The sequence below is a fragment of the Oncorhynchus nerka genome, linkage group LG19 (assembly GCF_034236695.1).
Source record: "Oncorhynchus nerka isolate Pitt River linkage group LG19, Oner_Uvic_2.0, whole genome shotgun sequence".
NCBI lineage: Eukaryota > Metazoa > Chordata > Actinopteri > Salmoniformes > Salmonidae > Oncorhynchus > Oncorhynchus nerka.
Window position 1 is genome coordinate 392,808 of NC_088414.1, and position 26,107 is coordinate 418,914.

At 46.4% G+C, this 26,107-nt stretch overlaps 1 protein-coding gene across 1 annotated transcript in view; it reads right to left on the minus strand.

Moving 5' to 3' along the window:
* The window catches only part of LOC115147125 (solute carrier family 12 member 2-like), a 184,194-nt gene that overhangs the window by 37,099 nt on the left and 120,988 nt on the right, over window positions 1-26,107 (minus strand). The window contains exons 7-19 of the mRNA XM_065004603.1: window positions 20,816-20,924; window positions 20,216-20,343; window positions 19,980-20,064; window positions 19,712-19,878; window positions 18,070-18,177; window positions 17,691-17,814; window positions 17,359-17,460; window positions 9,980-10,135; window positions 6,665-6,764; window positions 4,885-4,996; window positions 3,909-4,049; window positions 2,243-2,349; window positions 679-758 (exon numbers count right to left, since the gene is read on the minus strand). Coding sequence (XP_064860675.1) covers window positions 679-758; window positions 2,243-2,349; window positions 3,909-4,049; window positions 4,885-4,996; window positions 6,665-6,764; window positions 9,980-10,135; window positions 17,359-17,460; window positions 17,691-17,814; window positions 18,070-18,177; window positions 19,712-19,878; window positions 19,980-20,064; window positions 20,216-20,343; window positions 20,816-20,924 — 1,519 coding nt within the window. The remainder of the gene's footprint in view (window positions 1-678; window positions 759-2,242; window positions 2,350-3,908; window positions 4,050-4,884; window positions 4,997-6,664; window positions 6,765-9,979; window positions 10,136-17,358; window positions 17,461-17,690; window positions 17,815-18,069; window positions 18,178-19,711; window positions 19,879-19,979; window positions 20,065-20,215; window positions 20,344-20,815; window positions 20,925-26,107) is intronic.

The following is a 26,107-nucleotide window of genomic DNA, read 5'->3' on the forward strand; positions in this document are numbered from 1 at the left end:
ATTTTGGGTCGCCGCCCACTATGGCCATGGTACAAGCCAGGTCAACTGACTGGACTAAGGAAGATGAATAGAACTAGAAAGCAGTAAAAATCCCACAGACAAGCAAAGACTTGAGTTTTATTTGAATGCTGTTGTTGTCAACACGCATTGACTCAGAGTTATTGGTGAACGAATGGTACGTGAGTATCTACCCTTCAACCAAGAAATGATCAGAAAATGTGAACCTGTAATCAGTGAAGAGGAATAGGAAGGTTAACAGGGAGTGACTGCGTGAGAACAAATCAAAGAGCCTATAATCTGCAGCTGTCTTTTGAAGGTTCATCTACTGAAAAATCCCTTTTATTCACCTCTCTCCAACTTCAGTTTAACAACCACACCTCAATTGGATGCTCTCGATTCCCTGTGTAGTTGAAAATTGGCCCAGACACAATCGTCGCGCTGAACAAATTAACATGACATGGCAAAATACTAGTGTTGAATTCATTTTCTCAATAACTGAATAAAGTTTTAGGAGGAAACAAATGAGACAAGCTGATAAGATTAGTCATTTGTGTGGGTGGGTGGGTACATCATGTAATTTGGTATGAAAGTGTTTCAGTGTGTGTGTGTGGGTGGGTAAGTACATCATGTAATTTGGTATGAAAGTGTTTCAGTGTGTGTGTGTGTGTGTACACACACCTTGTTCTGAGATGTGGGATACGTCTAGTCCCTCCTTCAGTCTGAAGACCACGGAACCGTACTGGAAGTCAAAGGCATCGCTGAAAGGCACAAACAAACAAACGCACTCTGTTTGCATTTTACAGGAAGACGCTTGACACTGAGCAGGGCCTGTGTGTATGTGTACAACAAACTACATTAAACGTGCAGTTTCCCACTCAGACTAAACACGCATACGCACTTTAACAAGGTTACCGCAAACAAACAAGCTAAGAACTCAAGCCGCAATGAAAGAGGCCAAATTTCGAAGGACAACGTTAAATGCCTTACTGGTAGATATGGGATCTTCACAGACCATGTGAAAGCATGACTTCGCCCCATTCTATAAAATTCATCATCTCATAACCAAGTTATCTGTACTTGTGTATAACATATTTTACTTTTCTATTATTTCTCTATTTTCTTTCTCTCTGCATTGTTGGGAAGGTAAGTAAGCATTTCACTGTTTATTTTTTATTTTTTAGGCAAGTCAGTTAAAAACAAATTCCTATTTACAATGGTGGCCTACCAAAAGGCAAATGGCCTCCTGCAGGTACGGGGGCTGGGATTAAAAATAAAAATAAATTAAATTCAAATATAGTAGAACATACACATCACGACAAGAGAGACAACACAAAGCTACATAAAGAGTCCTAAGACAACATAGCATGGCAGCAACACATAACACAGCATGGTAGCAGCACAACATGGTAGCAGCACAACATGGTAGCAGCACAACATGGTAGCAGCACAACATGGTAGCAGCACATGGTACAAACATTATTGAGCACAGACAACAGTACAAAAGTCAAGGGGGTCGAGACAACAACACATCACATAAAGCAGCCACAACTGTCGGTAAGAGAGTCCATGATTGAGAAAACTGTCCAGTTCGACCTTTAACAGAATGTGACTGGCAGAACGGGTGTGGAGGATGAGGGCTGCAGTAGATATCTCAGATAGGGGGGGAGTGAACAGGTGTTGTATGTGGAGGATGAGGGCTGCAGTAGATATCTCAGATAGGGGGGAGTGAACAGGTGTTGTATGTGGAGGATGAGGGCTGCAGTAGATATCTCAGTTAGGGGGGAGTGAACAGGTGTTGTATGTGGAGGATGAGGGCTGCAGTAGATATCTCAGTTAGGGGGGAGTGAACAGGTGTTGTATGTGGAGGATGAGGGCTGCAGTAGATATCTCAGTTAGGGGGGAGTGAGGCCTAAGAGGGTTGTATAAATAAGCATCAACCAGTGGGCCTTGTGACAGATATACAGAGATGACCAGTTTACAGAGGAGTATAGAGTGCAGTGATGTGTCCTATAAGGAGCATTGGTGGCAAATCTGATGGCCGAATGTTAAAGAACATCTAGCCGCTCGAGAGCAACCTGACCTGCCGATCAATAAATTAAGTTTCCGTAATTTAGTGACTAAGCTTGTTATCTTCACAACCCATCTCATGTTCAGGTGCTATAAAACAATGACTGTTCTAAATCGGGCATCTTTGTGGACGGCCTTTTGATGAGGTGGCTTGCAAAGCCCCTGTTTTACTCACTGAATCATGTGGATGTAGGTCTCCACGTTCATCATGTCTCCATCCCTCCAGTTACTCTTGTAGCCAATCACCAGAGTGTTGGGCCTCAGGCGACCCAGTCCGGCAGCCTTGGGTAAAACAGAGGGGAAGAACAGGTCAGACCAACCTAAAGCCACTACTAAATTAATCCCTTTCTGTAGATCAATTTGACAGGGTGCTGCACCTCCCAAAAGATCAGCTTACGCAATCTCTATCAAGCATGAAAAAGTCTGTTTGGCCAGCAATCATAACATTAAAGTATATCACCTGCACTGCGTTAAGTATGTGACAGGGAGGCAAATGAACAAGTAATTCCAGTGTCAGATGTGGCCATGCTGATGAAGTGCATCTCCTCCTCATGGACTGCACCAGATGTGCCAGTTCTTGCTGTGAGATGTTAACCCACTCTTCCACCAAGGCACCTGCAAGTTCCCAGACATTTCTGGGGGGGAATGGCCCTAGCCCTCACCCTCCAATCCAACAGGTCCCAGACGTGCTCAATGGGATTGAGATCCGGGCTCTTCGCTGACCATGGCAGAACACTGACATTCATGTTTTGCACGAAATCACACACAGAACAAGCAGTATGGCTGTTGGTATTGTCATGCTGGAGGGTCATGTCAGGATGAGCCTGCAGGAAGTGTACCACATGAGGGAGGAGGATGTCTTCCCTGTAACGCACAGCGTTGAGATTGCCTGCAATGACAACAAGCTCAGTCCGATGCTGTGACACACCGCCCTAGACCATGACGGACCCTCTACCTCCAAATCGATCCCGCTCCAGAGCACAGGCCTCTGTGTAACGTTCATTCCTTCGACGATGAACGCGAATCCGACCATCACCCCTGGTTAGACAAGACCGCAACTCGTCAGTGAAGAGCACTTTTTGCCAGTTCTGTCTGGTCCAGCAATGGTGGGTTTGTGCCCATAGGCGACGTTGTTGCCGGTGATGTCTGGTGAGGACCTGCCTTACAACAAGCCTACAAGCCCTCAGTCCAGCCTCTCTCAGACTATTGCAGACAGTCTGAGCACTGATGGAGAGATTGTGTGTTCCTGGTGTAACTCGGGCAGTTGTTGCCATCCTGTACCTGTCCCGCAGGTGTGATGTTCGGATGTACCGATCCTGTGCAGGTGTTGTTACAAGTGGTCTACCACTACGAGGATGATCAGCTGTCTGTCCTGTCTCCCTGTAGTGCTGTCTTAGGCGTCTCACAGTACGGATATTGCAGTGTATTGCCCTGGCCACATCTGCAGTCCTCATGCCTCCTTGCAGCATGCCTAAGGCACGTTCACGCAGACGAGCAGGGACCCTGGGCATCTTGCTTTTGGTGTTTAACAGTCTGTAGAAAGGCCTCTTTAGTGTCCTACGTTTTCATAACTGTGACCTTAATTGCCTACCGTCTGTAAGCTGTTTTAGTGCATGTTCATTAATTGTTTATGGTTCATTGAACAAGCATGGGAAACCGTGTTTAAACCCTTTACAATGAAGATCTGTGGATTTTTACGAATTATCTTTGAAAGACGGGGTCCTGAAAAATGGACGTTTCGTTTTCTGCTGAGTTTATATAGAACACAAATGTTGTACGTGTAAAAAAAACTACAGCAGATCCTACCGCTTCCACCAATTGCAGTGTTTGTCTGTTCTCACCTGTAACAGATACTGGGTGCCCTGTCTCATGTCGTCGGCAAACACAGGGGTGTAGAAAGCCTTGGTCTCGTTTTTCAGCAGCCAGCGCTGGTAGCGCGTCTGGTCGTTGGACAGCTCTTTGAAGTTGGGTCTTCTGGAGCCCTGTGGACAGAACACACATAGATAAGAACAGTCACGCTAAAGGCCAAGTGTAGCATTTAGCAACTCATTAACAAACGTAGATGTAGTTCTACCTTGCACAGTCAAAATCACAGGTGGTGGATATATTTACAGTACCAGTTACCGTCAAAGGATCTTAAGTTTTCCTGGAAGAAGCCCCAATTCAAACAGCCTTAAAAGGTCATGGAGTCTTCCTTATTTCTAGAGAGAGGGGCTTTAGCGTAAAAAGCAGCCCATTTTTACCATTGGCTGGTGTTGGAGCAGTGTTAATGGAAGAATAGAGAAAGTGAGAGTGTGTGTGTTTATGAGAGAGAAAGAGAGAGCGTTGTGGGCACAGCGCAGGGACGATTACATTTCTCCAGTCCCACACCGCTTTAATGGAAAGCTCATTTTATTGCCCCCAGGTAACGCACACATGAGGGATTTAGATGGGGAAAAAAGTTGCTAATAGTCATGAAAAAAAATCGCTAATTGGGAGCAACGACTCAATCAACATGAAATGTGGATTTGAAAGTAAACGGGATTAATATGAGCAACACAACCAACAAGGTTCAAAACAATAGGGCAGCCACTGTGTTCTGTTTCCCGCAAATTGGTTCTAATGGGAGTCAATAAAGCCCTTAGTTAGTTAGATGGTAGTTAACTAGAAGTAATTATGACATTGCATTGAGATTAGTAATCTAAGATTAAGGGTATGCTATAAAATAAGAGTGAAACATTGTGAAATGGAGCCAAAATGGCCCTGTTGTGTGCTATGGTACAGTTATGTGATGGAGCCAAAATGGTCTCCAGGTAGGCAAAGTCTCTGGCGACTCACCGTGCGCACATGGCCGCAGATCATCAGGCCCACGTTCTTGGTGAAGGCGTGGACCAGGTGGAGCAGAGCCGGACGGGAGTTGGGGTATCCCGTCATCACCAAGCACTGGGGTCTGTGGTAAAACATAGTCAATACAAAAACAGCATTTAGCTAGTATCCATGCTAACAGTAAATGGTACACATACTAGGGACACCAATATCTAACCCAAGGATGGCCAACCCTCCTCATGGAGATATACTTGATGAGCAGGTGTTTTTTTACGGCAACCCACCTGATTCTGTTAATCAAAGTTCTAATGAGCAGCTGATTTAGTAGATTTCAGGTCAGTTTAGCGCAGAGCTGAAACTAAAACATGCACCCACTACCTCTCCAGGAGGGTTAACCAATGGCCACCTTTTGGCCACTGACTTTTTTCACGAGGTCACATGCACACAGTACTCCCCAGTGCTTCATCTCACTCAATGTCTTCTAATGACCTTGAGAGCAGAAGTTTTCATCAAGAACAAGAACAGACTCGGATGGAGTAACGCACATCAAATCAAAGCTATGTTAAACACATGGGATTAATAAGAGAGCCAGAAGGGAGGAAACGAGAAGTCCAGGAGTAACACGTTTGAATTCTGAAGACAATATCAGATGCTCCATAATCCCGCCGATGTATTGCCATGGGAACACTTCCAGGGCGAATTGCGCATTCTGAAAAGCATCCACAGCAACTCTTACAGTCCTTGTGTGAGCAGGTGAACAATAGAGCATGAGATAGCCGTGTTGTGGCCCGGACAAGTTCTGAGGGTGACCTGATGGAAGGCTTTTCCTATATCAGTGTTTCTGAACAAGACCCTGAACGAGAGTGTATGCTTGATTAAAATCAAGGTAAGCATCCATTTGATATTGTATCACTAGAACACTAGTACTAAAATATGTCTGCCCCCTTGTTTGTGTGATTGAGGCAGTGCCCACGTCTTCGAGAAACACGGTTCTATACTCCAACTCCCATGCTCTACACCGTTGCTATATGATGACAGATGCTAGGTTTTCGAGAATAGACCATTTTAGTCTCACACTTTTGTCCTCTGAGGCAAGGCAGTGTTCAGGATGCCAAGTATCTGCCACTGTTGTCCCAGGTGTGCAGTTACACAACCCTCTCCAAGGGGATGCGTCATGCCGAGACGGAGAGATGGCCCTGCTCTAGCCTGACTGGACAAACAGCAATGTCCTGCTGTAGCCTGACTGGACAAACAGCAATGTCCTGCTGTAGCCTGACTGGACAAACAGCAATGTCCTGCTGTAGCCTGACTGGACAAACAGCAATGTCCTGCTGTAGCCTGACTGGACAAACAGCAATGTCCTGCTGTAGCCTGACTGGACAAACAGCAATGTCCTCCCCTGCCAGCCGGATGCAGTCAGCCTGCTGCAGCCTCCCCAGATCTGCACACCTCAGTGGGCATGTGTTAGTGACAACTTGCCATGCAACATCGGAGGGTAATTAAGTGAAGAGTTGTTCATCTAATTTGCCCATCAGATACTGTTAGAACTAACAGGGCAACAGCCTTTATGACAACGTGAATGAAGGACATTTCCTGAATACTGAACATTTTCCCCAGTAAATACTGAAAAAGTAGCATAATGAAACACCAGGAAGGGCACTGGTAGTAAAACTAAGATGGTTTATTGTTAAGAATATAGCCTTTCTATGGACCACTGCATTTCAAAGACCATACCATTCCTTTGGTCTAAGTAGTGTGTGTGTGTGTGTGTGTGCTAAAGTGTGTTCTATACCTGAAGTTCTTGATGTGGTCCTCAACACTGCTGAGGTGCAGACTGTGGGTCAGGGCCTGATGGTATGTCAGAGCCTGGGTTGAGGAGCCCCAGTTCACATCTGGAAGAGAGGACAAACATAGTCACAAACATAGTCACATTCTCGAGTCAGGACCCTGTATGGGTGGCCATTAAGCCAGTCAGGCCATTGGAACCAGTTCCATGCAGTGTGGGAGTCAGTAGGGATGCTGTGCATGAGTGTGTAGAGCTGTGTGAAGCTGTGACTCTGCGTGTGTGAGAATGTGTGTAAGTCTGTGAGGGAGAGCATGTGTGTGTATATAGCTGCATGTCAAATGGAGTGTGTGACGCTATTTGTGTATGTGTGTTCATACAAGTGTGCCTCTGTGAATGTCTAAATTGGTATCTGGTGCTCCCCCCTGGGGTTTCCAGTGCAGGTCAGGTTTGTTACCCAGCGCCAGCGGTTCCATATGGGGACTTCCAATCGACCATCTTAACCCTGTGGGGACCTCAACAGTCTAGTCCTCAGCTGGCTCCAGAATAGAATCAGCACAGCCAGGCCAGAGAGCCTGAGCACTAACACAGTGGACCATCTTAACCCTGTGGGGACCTCAACAGTCTAGTCCTCAGCTGGCTCCAGAATAGAATCAGCACAGCCAGGCCAGAGAGCCTGAGCACTAACACAGTGGACCATCTTAACCCTGTGGGGACCTCAACAGTCTAGTCCTCAGCTGGCTCCAGAATAGAATCAGCACAGCCAGGCCAGAGAGCCTGAGCACTAACACAGTGGACCATCTTAACCCTGTGGGGACCTCAACAGTCTAGTCCTCGAGCGTATGTAGCTGCATGTATCCGCACCCTCACCCTCCCAGCACTAGACATTTAAAAGCCCCCCATTTAATGTCACTCTGCCTTGCGTGGGTGGGCAGTTTAAGAAAAGTTAACAGGAGAATGAGCCAGCCCTTTGGCAAATCACCATAGAAACATCGGAGGGAATGTCTATTAATGTACAAGGTAGAAATAATAATTTATAAATCCGTATGCTAATTAACAGACTGAATGACGAAGTTGACAGAATATTTTTGTGGAAACATATGTTCTACCCTGCAAATAGAGCCAAGAGCCATTGTTTTTGACAACCCACATCCTGCCTTCCCTGTAAGCTGCAAGCCCTCTGATTCAAATGTAACGGACCTTAACACAGCATCACATTGTGAATAGCTGGTTCATTTCGGCTGTAGTCATACTGCCCGTTTCCACAACCCTGCGTTTAGCTATAAATACATTTCAACCATGTTGGCCTGGGCTGCACTGCAGCAGAGGGTGCGCAACAAAAACATAATTGTAATGCAAATGCTTACCACTTCACCAAAATACATGTATGCATCAGCAATAAAAAAAGCTTGAAATATCAATAGTGGGGTCTGATTCACATTGTGTTCAAAGCATTTATGTTATTTAACTAGGTAAGTCAGTTAAGAACAAATTCTTATTTACAATGAAGGCCTACCCCGGCCTCCCCTACCCGGCCTCCCCTACCCTGGCCTCCCCTACCCTGGCCTCCCTACCCCGGCCTCCCTACCCTGGCCAAATCCTCCCTACCCCGGCCTCCCTACCCTGGCCAAATCCTCCCCTACCCGGCCTCCCCTACCCTGGCCTCCCTACCCGGCCTCCCCTACCCTGGCCTCCCCTACCCTGGCCTCCCCTACCCCAGCCTCCCCTACCCTGGCAAAATCCTCCCTAACCCGGACGACGCTGGGCCAAATCCTCCCCTACCCTGGCCTCCCCTACCCTGGCCTCCCCTACCCGGCCTCCCCTACCCTGGCCTCCCCTACCCCGGCCTCCCCTACCCCGGCCTCCCTAACCCGGACGACGCTGGGCCAAATCCTTCCCTACCCCGGCCTCCCCTACCCTGGCCCCCTACCCTGGCCTCCCTACCCTGGCCAAATCCTCCCTAACCCGGACGACGCTGGGCCAAATCCTCCCCTACCCGGCCTCCCCCCGGCCTCCCTACCCTGGCCTCCCCTACCCCGGCCTCCCCTACCCTGCTCAAATCCTCCCTAACCCGGACGACGCTGGGCCAAATCCTCCCCTACCCCGGCCTCCCTACCCCGGCCTCAACCTACCCTGGCCTCCCCTACCCTGGCCTCCCTACCCTGGCCTCCCCTACCCTGGCCAAATCCTCCCTAACCCGGACGACGCTGGGCCAAATCCCCCTACCCTGGCCTCCCCTACCCTGGCCTCCCCTACCCCGGCCTCCCCTACCCTGGCCTCCCTACCCGGCCTCCCCTACCCTGGCCTCCCCCTACCCTGGCCTCCCCTACCCCCGGCCTCCCCTACCCTGGCCTCCCCTACCCTGGCCAAATCCTCCCTAACCCGGACGACGCTGGGCCAAATCCCCCCTACCCCGGCCTCCCCTACCCTGGCCTCCCCTACCCTGGCCTCCCCTACCCTGGCCTCCCTACCCGGCCTCCCCTACCCTGGCCAAATCCTCCCTAACCCGGATGACGCTGGGCCAATTGTGCCCCGCCCTATGGGACTCCCGATCATGGCCGGTTGTGTTACAGCCTGGGATCGAACCAGGGTCTGTAGTGACGTCTCTAGCACTGAGATGCAGTGCATTAGACCACTGAACCAGGGTCTGTAGTGACGTCTCTAGCACTGAGATGCAGTGCATTAGACCACTGAACCAGGGTCTGTAGTGACGTCTCTAGCACTGAGATGCAGTGCATTAGACCACTGAACCAGGGTCTGTAGTGACGTCTCTAGCACTGAGATGCAGTGCATTAGACCACTGAACCAGGGTCTGTAGTGACGTCTCTAGCACTGAGATGCAGTGCATTAGACCACTGCGCCACTCGGGAGTGTTCAAAGCCTCTCTGGGCATCAGGGGACTTTCAGTGCATTGTGCTAATGTGGCTTAGTCATAAAGGTTAATATTTCAGTGGAATCAAAAGACTAGGAAATTATTTACACTAAGTGGTGAGGTGTAATTCACAGCGATTGACCTCTTTTGGGGGCATTGCTATATTTTTTCAATTAAAGGGTAGGCTAATTCATGAAATAATATGGTAATGATCTTTGTAAAGTAAGATAACCGTAAGCCATGTTAGCCAAGTTTCTCAATGAGCACCTATCTTGGCAAAATAACATTAGTCGATGTTGAGGCAAGTTCCTCAATGAGCACCTATCTTGGCAAAATAACATTAGTCGATGTTGAGCCAAGTTTCTCAATGAGCAACTATCTTGGCAAAATAACACTAGTCGATGTTGAGGCAATCCAAGATGGCCGACTTGGCCTGGTCTTGAGTCACTCACCGGGCTTCTTGTAGCTCACGTAGATGTAGAGGCCCATGACAATAACGTTGGTCATCAGGGCTGCCCACCAATTGATGACGAACATGACCACGCAGCACAGCACAGCTCCAGCCAGGGACACCCACATGTTGTAGAACTTGAAGCTGGGGCGCCACCCTAAGGATCAGAGAAACGTTAGGTGGACTCCCTTATAAGGACCCTCGTAAAAATGCACTTTGGGGGTCAGTAATACCAAGGGGTGCCAGCATATGGCCTTTATCCTTATTGTAAAAGACCGTAGAGAGGTTAGAATGGGTTATATATCCACATTTAAGGAATAACATACGAACATGAAGAGAGGTAGAATCCAAAAGGTTAGATCGAATCTGCCACTCGTGTCTATGAAGAAATCAGCAAGTGTCTATGGAGAGCTGCTTACCATAGCTGAGAGCTCTTGTTCATTTACGACTTGCATTACTTCTTCACATATTCCAACAAATGTCATCGTTATAAGTGAAATGACTGAATCATAAAAAATGGGCGGCGGCTTAATATAGCAACGTCACTAATTTAAGGAAAGAGCATGGATATGCACTTGGATTACAAATGGTGTAAAAAACATTGCACAATAATGTTACATCCACTACTGGATCCCAGTTAATTAGATACTAAAGAGACTAGACTAGTGGGAGTTTAGTAAACTGGTACAATGGGGCACAGTTTAACTGTGCGCACGATTACACAGTGACAAGAACTACAAAAACCACAGGACATAAAGGGTACATTGGAGTGACGTCATTCTTTGCCCCATGCCTGTTGGGAGAGCGAAAATGGGCTCTAGGTGGCCAGAAAAGAAGGCGTTAGACATTGCCAGTTTGACTTTCCAGAGGCGAGAAGCCAAGTGTCTATTGCCTTGCTTCTAGTGAGTCATGTACCCTTTAAATCACTGTTATTAAATGGTCTGCGTGGACAATGTCAGAATTAGGTATAAAATCTGTACCTGGCGTTCTCCTAGGGCTTTCTTTGTGGTATTAACAGAAAAACAAACATCACTTTATACAACGACTGCTGGATGATACAACAATGAAAGGGTCGTTTCAAATTCGTACACTCATTTGTCTTTTCCATCATGACTAGGGCACATGACCATTAGGCACATGACCTGATGACCATTAGGTACAAAAAATGACAGTAAAGATCTTGATTTCTTGACACCAATAGACTGACAGTTGAGTGGACATCATCCAGCGTAGATCAACTAAGTGACATCTAGTGACACTGTGCCATCATGCCAAGCTAGCCTCACTACTAAACCCCACTAAGTGACATCTAGTGACACTGTGCCATCATGCCAAGCTAGCCTCACTACTAAACCCCACTAAGTGACATCTAGTGACACTGTGCCATCATGCCAAGCTAGCCTCACTACTAAACCCCACTAAGTGACATCTAGTGACACTGTGCCATCATGCCAAGCTAGCCTCACTACTAAACCCAACTAAGTGACATCTAGTGACACTGTGCCATCATGCCAAGCTAGCCTCACTACTAAACCCAACTAAGTGACATCTAGTGACACTGTGCCATCATGCCAAGCTAGCCTCACTACTAAACCCCACTAAGTGACATCTAGTGACACTGTGCCATCATGCCAAGCTAGCCTCACTACTAAACCCCACTAAGTGACATCTAGTGACACTGTGCCATCATGCCAAGCTAGCCTCACTACTAAACCCCACTAAGTGACATCTAGTGACACTGTGCCATCATGCCAAGCTAGCCTCACTACTAAACCCCACTAAGTGACATCTAGTGACACTGTGCCATCATGCCAAGCTAGCCTCACTACTAAACCCCACTAAGTGACATCTAGTGACACTGTGCCATCATGCCAAGCTAGCCTCACTACTAAACCCCACTAAGTGACATCTAGTGACACTGTGCCATCATGCCAAGCTAGCCTCACTACTAAACCCCACTAAGTGACATCTAGTGACACTGTGCCATCATGCCAAGCTAGCCTCACTACTAAACCCCACTAAGTGACATCTAGTGACACTGTGCCATCATGCCAAGCTAGCCTCACTACTAAACCCAACTAAGTGACATTTAGTGACACTGTGCCATCATGCCAAGCTAGCCTCACTACTAAACCCCACTAAGTGACATCTAGTGACACTGTGCCATCATGCCAAGCTAGCCTCACTACTAAACCCAACTAAGTGACATCTAGTGACACTGTGCCATCATGCCAAGCTAGCCTCACTACTAAACCCCACTAAGTGACATCTAGTGACACTGTGCCATCATGCCAAGCTAGCCTCACTACTAAACCCAACTAAGTGACATCTAGTGACACTGTGCCATCATGCCAAGCTAGCCTCACTACTAAACCCAACTAAGTGACATTTAGTGACACTGTGCCATCATGCCAAGCTAGCCTCACTACTAAACCCCACTAAGTGACATCTAGTGACACTGTGCCATCATGCCAAGCTAGCCTCACTACTAAACCCCACTAAGTGACATCTAGTGACACTGTGCCATCATGCCAAGCTAGCCTCACTACTAAACCCCACTAAGTGACATCTAGTGACACTGTGCCATCATGCCAAGCTAGCCTCACTACTAAACCCAACTAAGTGACATTTAGTGACACTGTGCCATCATGCCAAGCTAGCCTCACTACTAAACCCCACTAAGTGACATCTAGTGACACTGTGCCATCATGCCAAGCTAGCCTCACTACTAAACCCAACTAAGTGACATCTAGTGACACTGTGCCATCATGCCAAGCTAGCCTCACTACTAAACCCCACTAAGTGACATCTAGTGACACTGTGCCATCATGCCAAGCTAGCCTCACTACTAAACCCAACTAAGTGACATCTAGTGACACTGTGCCATCATGCCAAGCTAGCCTCACTACTAAACCCAACTAAGTGACATTTAGTGACACTGTGCCATCATGCCAAGCTAGCCTCACTACTAAACCCCACTAAGTGACATCTAGTGACACTGTGCCATCATGCCAAGCTAGCCTCACTACTAAACCCCACTAAGTGACATCTAGTGACACTGTGCCATCATGCCAAGCTAGCCTCACTACTAAACCCCACTAAGTGACATCTAGTGACACTGTGCCATCATGCCAAGCTAGCCTCACTACTAAACCCCACTAAGTGACATCTAGTGACACTGTGCCATCATGCCAAGCTAGCCTCACTACTAAACCCAACTAAGTGACATTTAGTGACACTGTGCCATCATGCCAAGCTAGCCTCACTACTAAACCCCACTAAGTGACATCTAGTGACACTGTGCCATCATGCCAAGCTAGCCTCACTACTAAACCCAACTAAGTGACATCTAGTGACACTGTGCCATCATGCCAAGCTAGCCTCACTACTAAACCCCACTAAGTGACATCTAGTGACACTGTGCCATCATGCCAAGCTAGCCTCACTACTAAACCCAACTAAGTGACATCTAGTGACACTGTGCCATCATGCCAAGCTAGCCTCACTACTAAACCCCACTAAGTGACATCTAGTGACACTGTGCCATCATGCCAAGCTAGCCTCACTACTAAACCCAACTAAGTGACATTTAGTGACACTGTGCCATCATGCCAAGCTAGCCTCACTACTAAACCCCACTAAGTGACATCTAGTGACACTGTGCCATCATGCCAAGCTAGCCTCACTACTAAACCCAACTAAGTGACATCTAGTGACACTGTGCCATCATGCCAAGCTAGCCTCACTACTAAACCCAACTAAGTGACATTTAGTGACACTGTGCCATCATGCCAAGCTAGCCTCACTACTAAACCCCACTAAGTGACATCTAGTGACACTGTGCCATCATGCCAAGCTAGCCTCACTACTAAACCCCACTAAGTGACATCTAGTGACACTGTGCCATCATGCCAAGCTAGCCTCACTACTAAACCCCACTAAGTGACATCTAGTGACACTGTGCCATCATGCCAAGCTAGCCTCACTACTAAACCCCACTAAGTGACATCTAGTGACACTGTGCCATCATGCCAAGCTAGCCTCACTACTAAACCCAACTAAGTGACATTTAGTGACACTGTGCCATCATGCCAAGCTAGCCTCACTACTAAACCCCACTAAGTGACATCTAGTGACACTGTGCCATCATGCCAAGCTAGCCTCACTACTAAACCCAACTAAGTGACATCTAGTGACACTGTGCCATCATGCCAAGCTAGCCTCACTACTAAACCCCACTAAGTGACATCTAGTGACACTGTGCCATCATGCCAAGCTAGCCTCACTACTAAACCCAACTAAGTGACATCTAGTGACACTGTGCCATCATGCCAAGCTAGCCTCACTACTAAACCCCACTAAGTGACATCTAGTGACACTGTGCCATCATGCCAAGCTAGCCTCACTACTAAACCCAACTAAGTGACATTTAGTGACACTGTGCCATCATGCCAAGCTAGCCTCACTACTAAACCCCACTAAGTGACATCTAGTGACACTGTGCCATCATGCCAAGCTAGCCTCACTACTAAACCCAACTAAGTGACATCTAGTGACACTGTGCCATCATGCCAAGCTAGCCTCACTACTAAACCCCACTAAGTGACATCTAGTGACACTGTGCCATCATGCCAAGCTAGCCTCACTACTAAACCCCACTAAGTGACATCTAGTGACACTGTGCCATCATGCCAAGCTAGCCTCACTACTAAACCCCACTAAGTGACATCTAGTGACACTGTGCCATCATGCCAAGCTAGCCTCACTACTAAACCCAACTAAGTGACATCTAGTGACACTGTGCCATCATGCCAAGCTAGCCTCACTACTAAACCCCACTAAGTGACATCTAGTGACACTGTGCCATCATGCCAAGCTAGCCTCACTACTAAACCCCACTAAGTGACATCTAGTGACACTGTGCCATCATGCCAAGCTAGCCTCACTACTAAACCCCACTAAGTGACATCTAGTGACACTGTGCCATCATGCCAAGCTAGCCTCACTACTAAACCCAACTAAGTGACATCTAGTGACACTGTGCCATCATGCCAAGCTAGCCTCACTACTAAACCCCACTAAGTGACATCTAGTGACACTGTGCCATCATGCCAAGCTAGCCTCACTACTAAACCCAACTAAGTGACATCTAGTGACACTGTGCCATCATGCCAAGCTAGCCTCACTACTAAACCCCACTAAGTGACATCTAGTGACACTGTGCCATCATGCCAAGCTAGCCTCACTACTAAACCCCACTAAGTGACATCTAGTGACACTGTGCCATCATGCCAAGCTAGCCTCACTACTAAACCCCACTAAGTGACATCTAGTGACACTGTGCCATCATGCCAAGCTAGCCTCACTACTAAACCCCACTAAGTGACATCTAGTGACACTGTGCCATCATGCCAAGCTAGCCTCACTACTAAACCCCACTAAGTGACATCTAGTGACACTGTGCCATCATGCCAAGCTAGCCTCACTACTAAACCCAACTAAGTGACATTTAGTGACACTGTGCCATCATGCCAAGCTAGCCTCACTACTAAACCCCACTAAGTGACATCTAGTGACACTGTGCCATCATGCCAAGCTAGCCTCACTACTAAACCCAACTAAGTGACATCTAGTGACACTGTGCCATCATGCCAAGCTAGCCTCACTACTAAACCCCACTAAGTGACATCTAGTGACACTGTGCCATCATGCCAAGCTAGCCTCACTACTAAACCCAACTAAGTGACATCTAGTGACACTGTGCCATCATGCCAAGCTAGCCTCACTACTAAACCCCACTAAGTGACATCTAGTGACACTGTGCCATCATGCCAAGCTAGCCTCACTACTAAACCCAACTAAGTGACATTTAGTGACACTGTGCCATCATGCCAAGCTAGCCTCACTACTAAACCCCACTAAGTGACATCTAGTGACACTGTGCCATCATGCCAAGCTAGCCTCACTACTAAACCCAACTAAGTGACATCTAGTGACACTGTGCCATCATGCCAAGCTAGCCTCACTACTAAACCCCACTAAGTGACATCTAGTGACACTGTGCCATCATGCCAAGCTAGCCTCACTACTAAACCCCACTAAGTGACATCTAGTGACACTGTGCCATCATGCCAAGCTAGCCTCACTACTAAACCCCACTAAGTGACATCTAGTGACACTGTGCCATCATGCCAAGCTAGCCTCACTACTAAACCCAACTAAGTGACATCTAGTGACACTGTGCCATCATGCCAAGCTAGCCTCACTACTAAACCCCACTAAGTGACATCTAGTGACACTGTGCCATCATGCCAAGCTAGCCTCACTACTAAACCCCACTAAGTGACATCTAGTGACACTGTGCCATCATGCCAAGCTAGCCTCACTACTAAACCCCACTAAGTGACATCTAGTGACACTGTGCCATCATGCCAAGCTAGCCTCACTACTAAACCCAACTAAGTGACATCTAGTGACACTGTGCCATCATGCCAAGCTAGCCTCACTACTAAACCCCACTAAGTGACATCTAGTGACACTGTGCCATCATGCCAAGCTAGCCTCACTACTAAACCCAACTAAGTGACATCTAGTGACACTGTGCCATCATGCCAAGCTAGCCTCACTACTAAACCCCACTAAGTGACATCTAGTGACACTGTGCCATCATGCCAAGCTAGCCTCACTACTAAACCCCACTAAGTGACATCTAGTGACACTGTGCCATCATGCCAAGCTAGCCTCACTACTAAACCCCAGTCCCTGAGGTTTGACTCCTACACAAATCACATCAGTCAGACAAGGGTCAAATCCAATATACGGAATGTGTTGCATTGAATAATAAGCAGCAGTACATGTTGTTTCCCAGCAGTATTGCTTTCAACCAAGTGTCTATCAAACATTTGCATAATACTGAGAGCCATTGAGACAACCCCATTTCTTCCAATTTATTTCCTTAAGAATAAAACTGTGGGCCTTATCATAAAGATCGCAGTTGCCATTCTTTACTAAAACAATTGTCCAGTTATGACAATGTTCCCATAACTCAGTCATGTCATTACATCTGTTATCTCAAGCTTTAAGCTATTTGGGGAATGGAAAGATAGATGCGACTCGATGCAACGCATACCAGTGGAGCAATGCATTCACTAAGAATGACAGAGTGAGGACTGCCCCCACCTATAAATCATTTGTTTGAAAGTCCTATTTCCTATTAAATCTCACCTTCAAGCCTAATGACTTCACTGTTAAGACTCATGACTTCATTCTGGCCATAGTCAGGACCTTCTGGGCTGTTTTTTGGTAGCATTGAAATTCCAGACTTTCTGCAGATATAACTTTAACTCAGGAAAGTTTTGTTGTTGTCCCAAAAGGACTTACCTGGAGAGTTGGCCAGAGAGGCGTGGAACACAGAGAAGTTGATGAGAGCATAGGAGGCCAGGAAGAAGTTGGAGATGATGGGAGCAATAACATTCAACTGGGCTAAAATAAAGACAAAATCATGGCAGTTTAGTTGTTCATAGGGAACTGTCCATAGACTTTCAATAGTAAACATTAGGATTAAATTATACTACTAAATGACATATTACTGATGTACTACTGAATGATATACTGACATAATAGTGAATGACATTTTCATGACATACTACAAAATGTCGTATTGTGAATAATAGTGTCATTGTTAGATGTCTAAACCTGGACAGCGTAATTACCAATGAGGATGAAGGCCAGAGCGATGCAGAAGGTGAGGATGTAGCCGCGAAGGGGCTCGTTGTTCTTGCCATATCCCTTGGCGAACATCTCAAGGCCGGGGTAGATGTTGTCTTTGCATAGAGCCTGGAGGAGAAGGAAAACCCATTGGAATTGGACACCGCTATACTAATCAGCAGATGGGACACTAGATGATGACCTGAGGAACATTGGGATACAAGATCACAACCTTGCCTTTGATTTGTGTCTATGGGACAGTAACTGTAACAGGACATGTGCATAAACTCTGCAGCTATTCCATAAAGTAAGGTTCATTTGGTAAAAGCATAACGTGACTAGCAGGGACAGATTAGGGAAGCAGGATCTGAGGACAGAGTCTACCTGGAACACTTTGGGGGCGCTGACCAGAGAGGCCAGGGCAGAGGAGAGAGTGGCGGAGAAGATTCCGGCGGTGATGATGGGGCTGAACCCGGACACGATGCTCATGACCTAAGGAAAAGGCATGATACCGGTTAAACAGCTGAGCCCATAAGGCCAGACCTATCTTCGACAACTTCTGTCCAACCCGGGACGAAGAGGACTAAGTATGTACGTTTCTTCAAGTTCCCCTCACCACTCAACGGTGATAGAAATTGCCACGAAATGGCTGCCATTCTAGGTGGCAAACATCACCCAATCAGACATGCACAATATATACACAAAGCATGTGAACAACCCTCCAAATTAGAGGATTCTGCTATTTCAGCCACACCCGTTGCTGACAGATGTAGAAATATGAGCACACAGCCATGCAATCTCCATAGGACAAACATTGGCAGTAGAATGACCTAACTGAAGAGCTCAGTGACTTTCAACGTGGCACAATCACAGGATGCCACCTATCCAACAAGTCAGTTGGTCAAATTTCTGCCCTGCTAGAGCTTCCCCAGTGAACTGTAAGTGCTGTTATTGTGAAGTCCAACCATCTAGGACAACAACGGCGAAAAGGGAGGCCACAAAAGCTCACAAAATGGGACCGCTGAGTGCTGAAGCGTGTAAAAATCGTCTGTCCTCGGTTGTAACACTCACTACAGAGTACCAAACGGCCTCTGGAAGCAACGTCAGCACAATAAATGTTTGTTTAAATGAGTTTCCATGGCCGAGGAGCCGCACACAAGCCTAAGATCACCATGCGCAATGCCAAGCGTCGGCTGGAGTGGTGTAAAAGTGTGCCGCAATTGGATTCTGGAGCAGTGAAAACACGTTCTCTGGAGTGATGAATGACACTTCACCATCTGGTACCCCGACAGACAAATCTGTGTTTGGCGGATGAGGAATAATGATAATAATAATTTTTTATGGTTTGGGCTAGGCCCCTTAGTTCGAGTGATGGGAAACGCTACAGCAGACAATGGCATTCTAGAAATTCTATGCTTCCAAATGTGGCAACAGTTTGGGGAAGGTCCTTTCCTGTTGCAGCATGACAATGCCCCTGTGCACAAAGTGAGGTTCATACAGAAATGGTTTATCAAGATCAGTTGGGAAGAACTTGACTGGCCTGCACAGAGCTCTGACCTCAACCCAACTGAACACCTTTGGGATGAATTGGAACGTCGAATGCGAGTCAGTCATCATCACCCAACATCAGTGCCGACCTCACTAATGCTTGTGGCTAAATGGAAAGCCTTCCCAGAAGAGTGGAGGCTGTTATAGCAGCAATGTTCCAACATCTAGTGGAAAGCCTTCCCAGAAGAGTGGAGGCTGTTATAGCAGCAATGTTCCCAACATCTAGTGGAAAGCCTTCCCAGAAGAGTGGAGGCTGTTATAGCAGCAATGTTCCAACATCTAGTGGAAAGTCTTCCCAGAAGAGTGGAGGCTGTTATAGCAGCAATGTTCCAATGTCTAGTTGAAAGCCTTCCCAGAAGAGTGGAGTCTGTTATAGGAGCAAAGGGGAACCAACTCCATATTAATGCCCACGATTTTGGTATGAGATGTTCAACGAGCAGGTGTCCACATACTTTTGTAGTGTAGTCATGTAATGTACCTGGAAGTCGTTCTGGAGTCCGTATCTGCAGTTGTACTGACCGTCATCACCCTTGCAGTAGGAGAAGTCATAGCCAAATTTGCAGGCGGCGTCAGTGCAGTTGGCCATGAACTGTGCGCCGAGCGTGTCATTGCCGTTTCCTGTGGCGTCTCTCACAATGCAAGAGCCTTTAATGAGAAACGAGACAAACTGTCACAAACTCTCTATCTGTAATATGTATAATTTATTCAGGTCTTGTTCAGGACAAATGCAAAGAAATTCCACATACCAGTAGAAATGGCAACCCCCAGGTAGACAATGCCAGTGATCAGAATGGCTAAGAGTGTTCCTCTTGGAATGGCCAGTTGTGGGTCCTGTGAATATAAAGAAATGCCTAGTCCCCCACACTGATTTCATATCAAGTCCCACTTTTAATCAAGACTACATGAGTTCCATTGATTGTATCCTTTTTATATGAATTGGGATCTGCTTGTTTTGTTCTAAACAATGACCTGGGGTCCTTACAGAAAGATCTCCTGAGATGTTGGCGCCGGCCAGAATGCCAGTGGCTGCAGGGAAGAAGATGGCAAAGACGGAGAAAAACGACTCTGTGCCTCGGAAATCCGGACCCATGTTCTCCATCATAATCGCACCTTTAGAGCAGGAGAGCGGGGGGGAAAGAGAGAGAAAGGAGAGGTGAGCAGATCAAGAGAGAATGCAAGAGAGAGCAATTGTTACAAAGCATGCAGTGCGTATCTTAGGACAGTCAGACTCGATCAGTTGATCTGTGAGTTGGAATCAGGTCGCAAAGTGAATTACAAATAATCCAATTGGTTTGGTCTTGTGATTTCATAAAAAAAACTCTAGTACAACTTTGAGTAGCCAGTACGTCATACTGCATACAGTAGTCATGTAGGTCATGAGTTCAGAGAAGAATACATTAATTCAGAATTATAGCTCCACAACGAAACCACCGGTACTGTGTCAATCTAATTTCACTTGACACGTTTTAGACTGTCTTTACTTTTGCTTGACAGTAATGTCAGTCTGTGTTGTGTAAAGGATAAGAGCGTCTGCTAAATGACTTAAATGTAAATGTAAAGGGAGAACCAAACAGGGTCATACTGTCGTAGCCAAAGAAGCCCTGCGACTCCTTGGACTTGAGTGGGATGAAGGAGCCAATGAAGTAGTTGAAGATGGCCGTAATCAGAACGACCAGCAGGAATATCTGAGCCTGTGGACAGAATGAACATGGTAATTACAGTCAGAAGTTTACATACACTTAGGTTGGAGTCATTAAAACTCGTTTTTCAACCACTCCACACATTTCTTGTTAACAAACTATAGTTTTGGCAAGTCGGTTAGAACATCTACTTTGTGCATGACACAAGTAATTTTTCCCCCAAAATTTTGCTGACAGATGATTTCACTTATAATTCACTGTATCACAATTCCAATGGGTCAGAAATGTACATACACTAAGTTGACTGTGCCTTTAAACAGTGTCATGACGTTGGCCTCTTTGGGTATAGCAAGCCCGTCCCCCTCTCCCTGCCTCCCCCTTGACTCCTTCAACTAGGCTGCTGTGGTCAGAGGTCGTAAATTCCTGAGAAGACCTCATGGACACACAGTTATAGAGAGTCGTTTTTCATGGAGACAAAGGAAATCATTCCACCTCACAGAACTTGAGGTACGAACAAATTTCATGTTCTGGAGAAAGTGTAAAATATCGGTGAAGAATCCAGCTACGAACTGGTCCGTTTGTCACAACTTGGGAAGCTCATGGGAGACAGTGTGGCCACATTACCATAACGCTGTTTATATAATAGCCCCAGATATAAGGTTTACATCTAATTGTTGTGTAAGATGAATGAGTGAGTATGATACTGTTTACACAATTTTACAATGTGATTTTGGACTGTTTAATGAAGAAAAACTCAAAAAGGGAATTGGATTTGAACTAAATCAGAGGACCGGCCCTGAGCCCAGTTAGGGTCAGACATCCTGGGACAGCCCTTTTCTGCCATTCTGAATAAAAACCCAACTTTGAAAAATTATCACCAGACCAAGCTTACCTCAATTACGAGATGGCTAAAGGTGTAGACCATTGCTGAATCTTTTTAACCATACCACGTGGTTAAACTCTTAGACTATCGATACCGACAGAATAAGAACAAGCCTTTGATATTGATTACTAGTCTGCAGCTAGGAATTCGGCATCATTGAACGCGAAGAACGACAACCACCGAAACATACATTCTATAACGAATGTCACTCTGAACAATCCCCTCTAACCACCCCTGAGAGAGAGAGGGAGTGAGATGGAAATGGAGATGGAAAAAAATAAACTTTTCACCAGCGATCAAGACGACACACTGAGCGTAAATATATATATTGATTGCAATTGTTCCCGACTGAGTGAGCGTTCATGTGTAAGGATTAGCATTTCAATTGTTAAAGTTATCACTTTGTAGTGACTTCTTAGTCGAGCCCCACTCCCCCTCGTCTAATAAACCGCCATGCCGGTTCAGCCCACTAGGGCACATTTTCATTTCATGTAACCACATTTACCATGTTTGTTTGTTTGTTTGTTTATGCATTTCTGTGAATTACTTAGTTTGTAATAAATAAATAATTTAAGACAATTGATGTATGGATGACTCATAGTGAAGAATGGGATCATGCAGATCCAACAATTTACGACGTTTGGAATGAGACTAACGTGAGGTAAAATAAACAAATCATTAATCAGAAGACTATTGAACAGATATGAAAGGTTATATTGTGAAATTATAACTTTGTTATCTGAAAACTTTCCTTGGTGCCCCGACTTCCTAGTTAATTACAGTTACATGATTATTCAGTTTAATCGCGTAATACTAATTACAGGGAATATTTGATAAAAACGAAGTCTTCAATTTAATGATCGGAAAGACACAACATTTATGGTGCCCCATGTGAGGAATCTAATATAGGAATTAGACTTTGCTGTGGAATTCTATATATCAATTGTGCAAACAGAAGTGTACGAACAGACTGCTTTGTATACATTCCAATTGGTTGTACGTGTGTTCTCATTTGAAGAGGCTACAGTGAGCCTCCGGTAGTGGTTTTTAGCGTCAGAGCAATGAGTGATAAATTCCAGATTTAGTCCGTTAGCCCAAACGGTACTATTTCCGTCGGTCAATATTAACTTCTAGAGCCATAAAGGTTAGAAAATGTCGCTTCTTGTGTTCCGTTTAAATTCCTCCGCCTTGCGCGACGGAAGTCCCGCTCTTTGTACTTCCGTTTGATTTCAGCATTCAGTATCACTGCTGGTGAAGAATCGCAAGTACATCTCTTAAAAGAAGTGTTGGAAATCCAAGCGTGGATCACGTTAAAATAATCCAGCAATCTCAATTGCTTGGGTATTATCGCCTCATTCAATTTATTTATTTAAATTGTCGGACATACCTTTCTAGGTTCTTCCAGGTAAATGAGACACTTTAAGCTTTGCAATAGTAACCTAGATGAACCAACTGTTATGCAGGTGAGTGAGGACCCAAAAGCGGTTTAACAGAAACAGAGTCTTTTAATGTCCAAACAGGGAAAACATAAATCCTCAATCTTTACAGGAGAGTCCCCTTCTAGCAGTAGAGGAGAATAGCAGGGCTAGCGGCAACAGACTGCAGGTCCTTCCGGGTAGGCGCGGGCCGTAGAGGACAGAGACACCTGCTCACACGCAGCATCTAATGAAGAGGCAGATTACGACAGGACGGGACAAGGGCAAAGCAAACGAGAATCCGACAAAGACAGAAGCAGAAACAGAGAGAGAAATAGAGACTTAATCAGAGGGAAAAGAGGGGACAGGTGTGAGAGAGTAAACGAGGTCGTTAGGAGAATGAGGAACAGCTGGGAGCAGGAAAGGACCATAGAGAGAGAGAGAGAGAGATAGAGGGAGAGAAAGTAACCTAATACGACCAGCAGGGGGAAACGAAGAGAAGAGAAAGAACAGGGACAAGACATAACATGACACCAACTCCCCAGGTAAATTTAAAGTTTAATTCCCAGATAGCCTATCCAGGTATGATTAATCATACTTTTGCAAATTCATTCATGTCCAACTTCCACAGTACTGTCCAGTACTGATGGTTCATTAACGTCTATAAATATATTAAAATCGTCTTTGTAGCTCCCAATATATTCCAAAACCAAACTTTGGAAAATTAGGAAAAACATTTCAAAATGTTCTAATAATGTGCAAGCTATCAGAGGGGGTAGTCCCCACTCGCCCGCTAATTAGTGAACCTCCACCCGCAAACGGATTGATCTCTGACCTCAGCAGCGATACCAACCCTAATTATGCCATTAGTGGAAAAGCAGACAACAACGCTTTCCAAAACCAACCATCGGGGGCAGGCCTCGTAAAGGTTCTCTCCAGTCTAGCCCTGATGTCTTTCCAAAATCAACCATCGGGGGCAGGCCTTGTAAAGGTTCTCTCCAGTCTAGCCCTGATGTCTTTCCAAAACCAACCATCGGGGCAGGCCTTGTAAAGGTTCTCTCCAGTCTAGCCCTGATGTCTTTCCAAAATCAACCATCGGGGCAGGCCTTGTAAAGGTTCTCTCCAGTCTAGCCCTGATGTCTTTCCAAAATCAACCATCGGGGCAGGCCTTGTAAAGGTTCTCTCCAGTCTAGCCCTGATGTCTTTCCAAAATCAACCATCAGGGGGCAGGCCTTGTAAAGGTTCTCTCCAGTCTAGCTCTGATGTCTTTCCAAAATCAACCATCGGGGGCAGGCCTTGTAAAGGTTCTCTCCAGTCTAGCCCTGATGTCTTTCCAAAATCAACCATCGGGGGCAGGCCTTGTAAAGGTTCTCTCCAGTCTAGCCCTGATGTCTTTCCAAAATCAACCATCGGGGGCAGGCCTTGTAAAGGTTCTCTCCAGTCTAGCCCTGATGTCTTTCCAAAATCAACCATCGGGGCAGGCCTTGTAAAGGTTCTCTCCAGTCTAGCTCTGATGTCTTTCCAAAATCAACCATCGGGGCAGGCCTTGTAAAGGTTCTCTCCAGTCTAGCCCTGATGTCTTTCCAAAATCAACCATCGGGGCAGGCCTTGTAAAGGTTCTCTCCAGTCTAGCCCTGATGTCTTTCCAAAATCAACCATCAGGGGGCAGGCCTTGTAAAGGTTCTCTCCAGTCTAGCTCTGATGTCTTTCCAAAATCAACCATCAGGGGGCAGGCCTTGTAAAGGTTCTCTCCAGTCTAGCTCTGATGTCTTTCCAAAACCAACCATCGGGGGCAGGCCTTGTAAAGGTTCTCTCCAGTCTAGCTCTGATGTCTTTCCAAAATCAACCATCGGGGGCAGGCCTTGTAAAGGTTCTCTCCAGTCTAGCTCTGATGTCTTTCCAAAACCAACCATCAGTCTAGGGGCAGGCCTTGTAAAGGTTCTCTCCAGTCTAGCTCTGATGTCTTTCCAAAATCAACCATCGCACAGGGGCAGGCCTTGTAAAGGTTCTCTCCAGTCTAGCTCTGATGTCTTTCCAAAATCAACCATCGGGGCAGGCCTTGTAAAGGTTCTGTCCAGTCTAGCTCTGATGTCTTTCCAAAACCAACCATCGGGGCAGGCCTTGTAAAGGTTCTCTCCAGTCTAGCCCTGATGTCTTTCCAAAATCAACCATCGGGGCAGGGGGCAGGCCTTGTAAAGGTTCTCTCCAGTCTAGCCCTGATGTCTTTCCAAAATCAACCATCGGGGCAGGCCTTGTAAAGGTTCTCTCCAGTCTAGCCCTGATGTCTTTCCAAAATCAACCATCAGTCTAGGGGGCAGGCCTTGTAAAGGTTCTCTCCAGTCTAGCCCTGATGTCTTTCCAAAATCAACCATCGGGGGCAGGCCTTGTAAAGGTTCTCTCCAGTCTAGCCCTGATGTCTTTCCAAAATCAACCATCGGGGGCAGGCCTTGTAAAGGTTCTCTCCAGTCTAGCTCTGATGTCTTTCCAAAATCAACCATCGGGGGCAGGCCTTGTAAAGGTTCTCTCCAGTCTAGCCCTGATGTCTTTCCAAAATCAACCATCGGGGCAGGCCTTGTAAAGGTTCTCTCCAGTCTAGCCCTGATGTCTTTCCAAAATCAACCATCGGGGCAGGCCTTGTAAAGGTTCTCTCCAGTCTAGCCCTGATGTCTTTCCAAAATCAACCATCGGGGCAGGCCTTGTAAAGGTTCTCTCCAGTCTAGCTCTGATGTCTTTCCAAAATCAACCATCGGGGGCAGGCCTTGTAAAGGTTCTCTCCAGTCTAGCCCTGATGTCTTGCCACCCAAGATTGGCATCTGTCCAATACCGCAGTGCACAGCTGAAGCACGAGCAGGTAACGGGAGACATAAAGGGACAGAGGGAGAGAACCGGGAAACCAATGACAAATGCAGAAAAGGGAAAATTCTGCTAGCTATGGA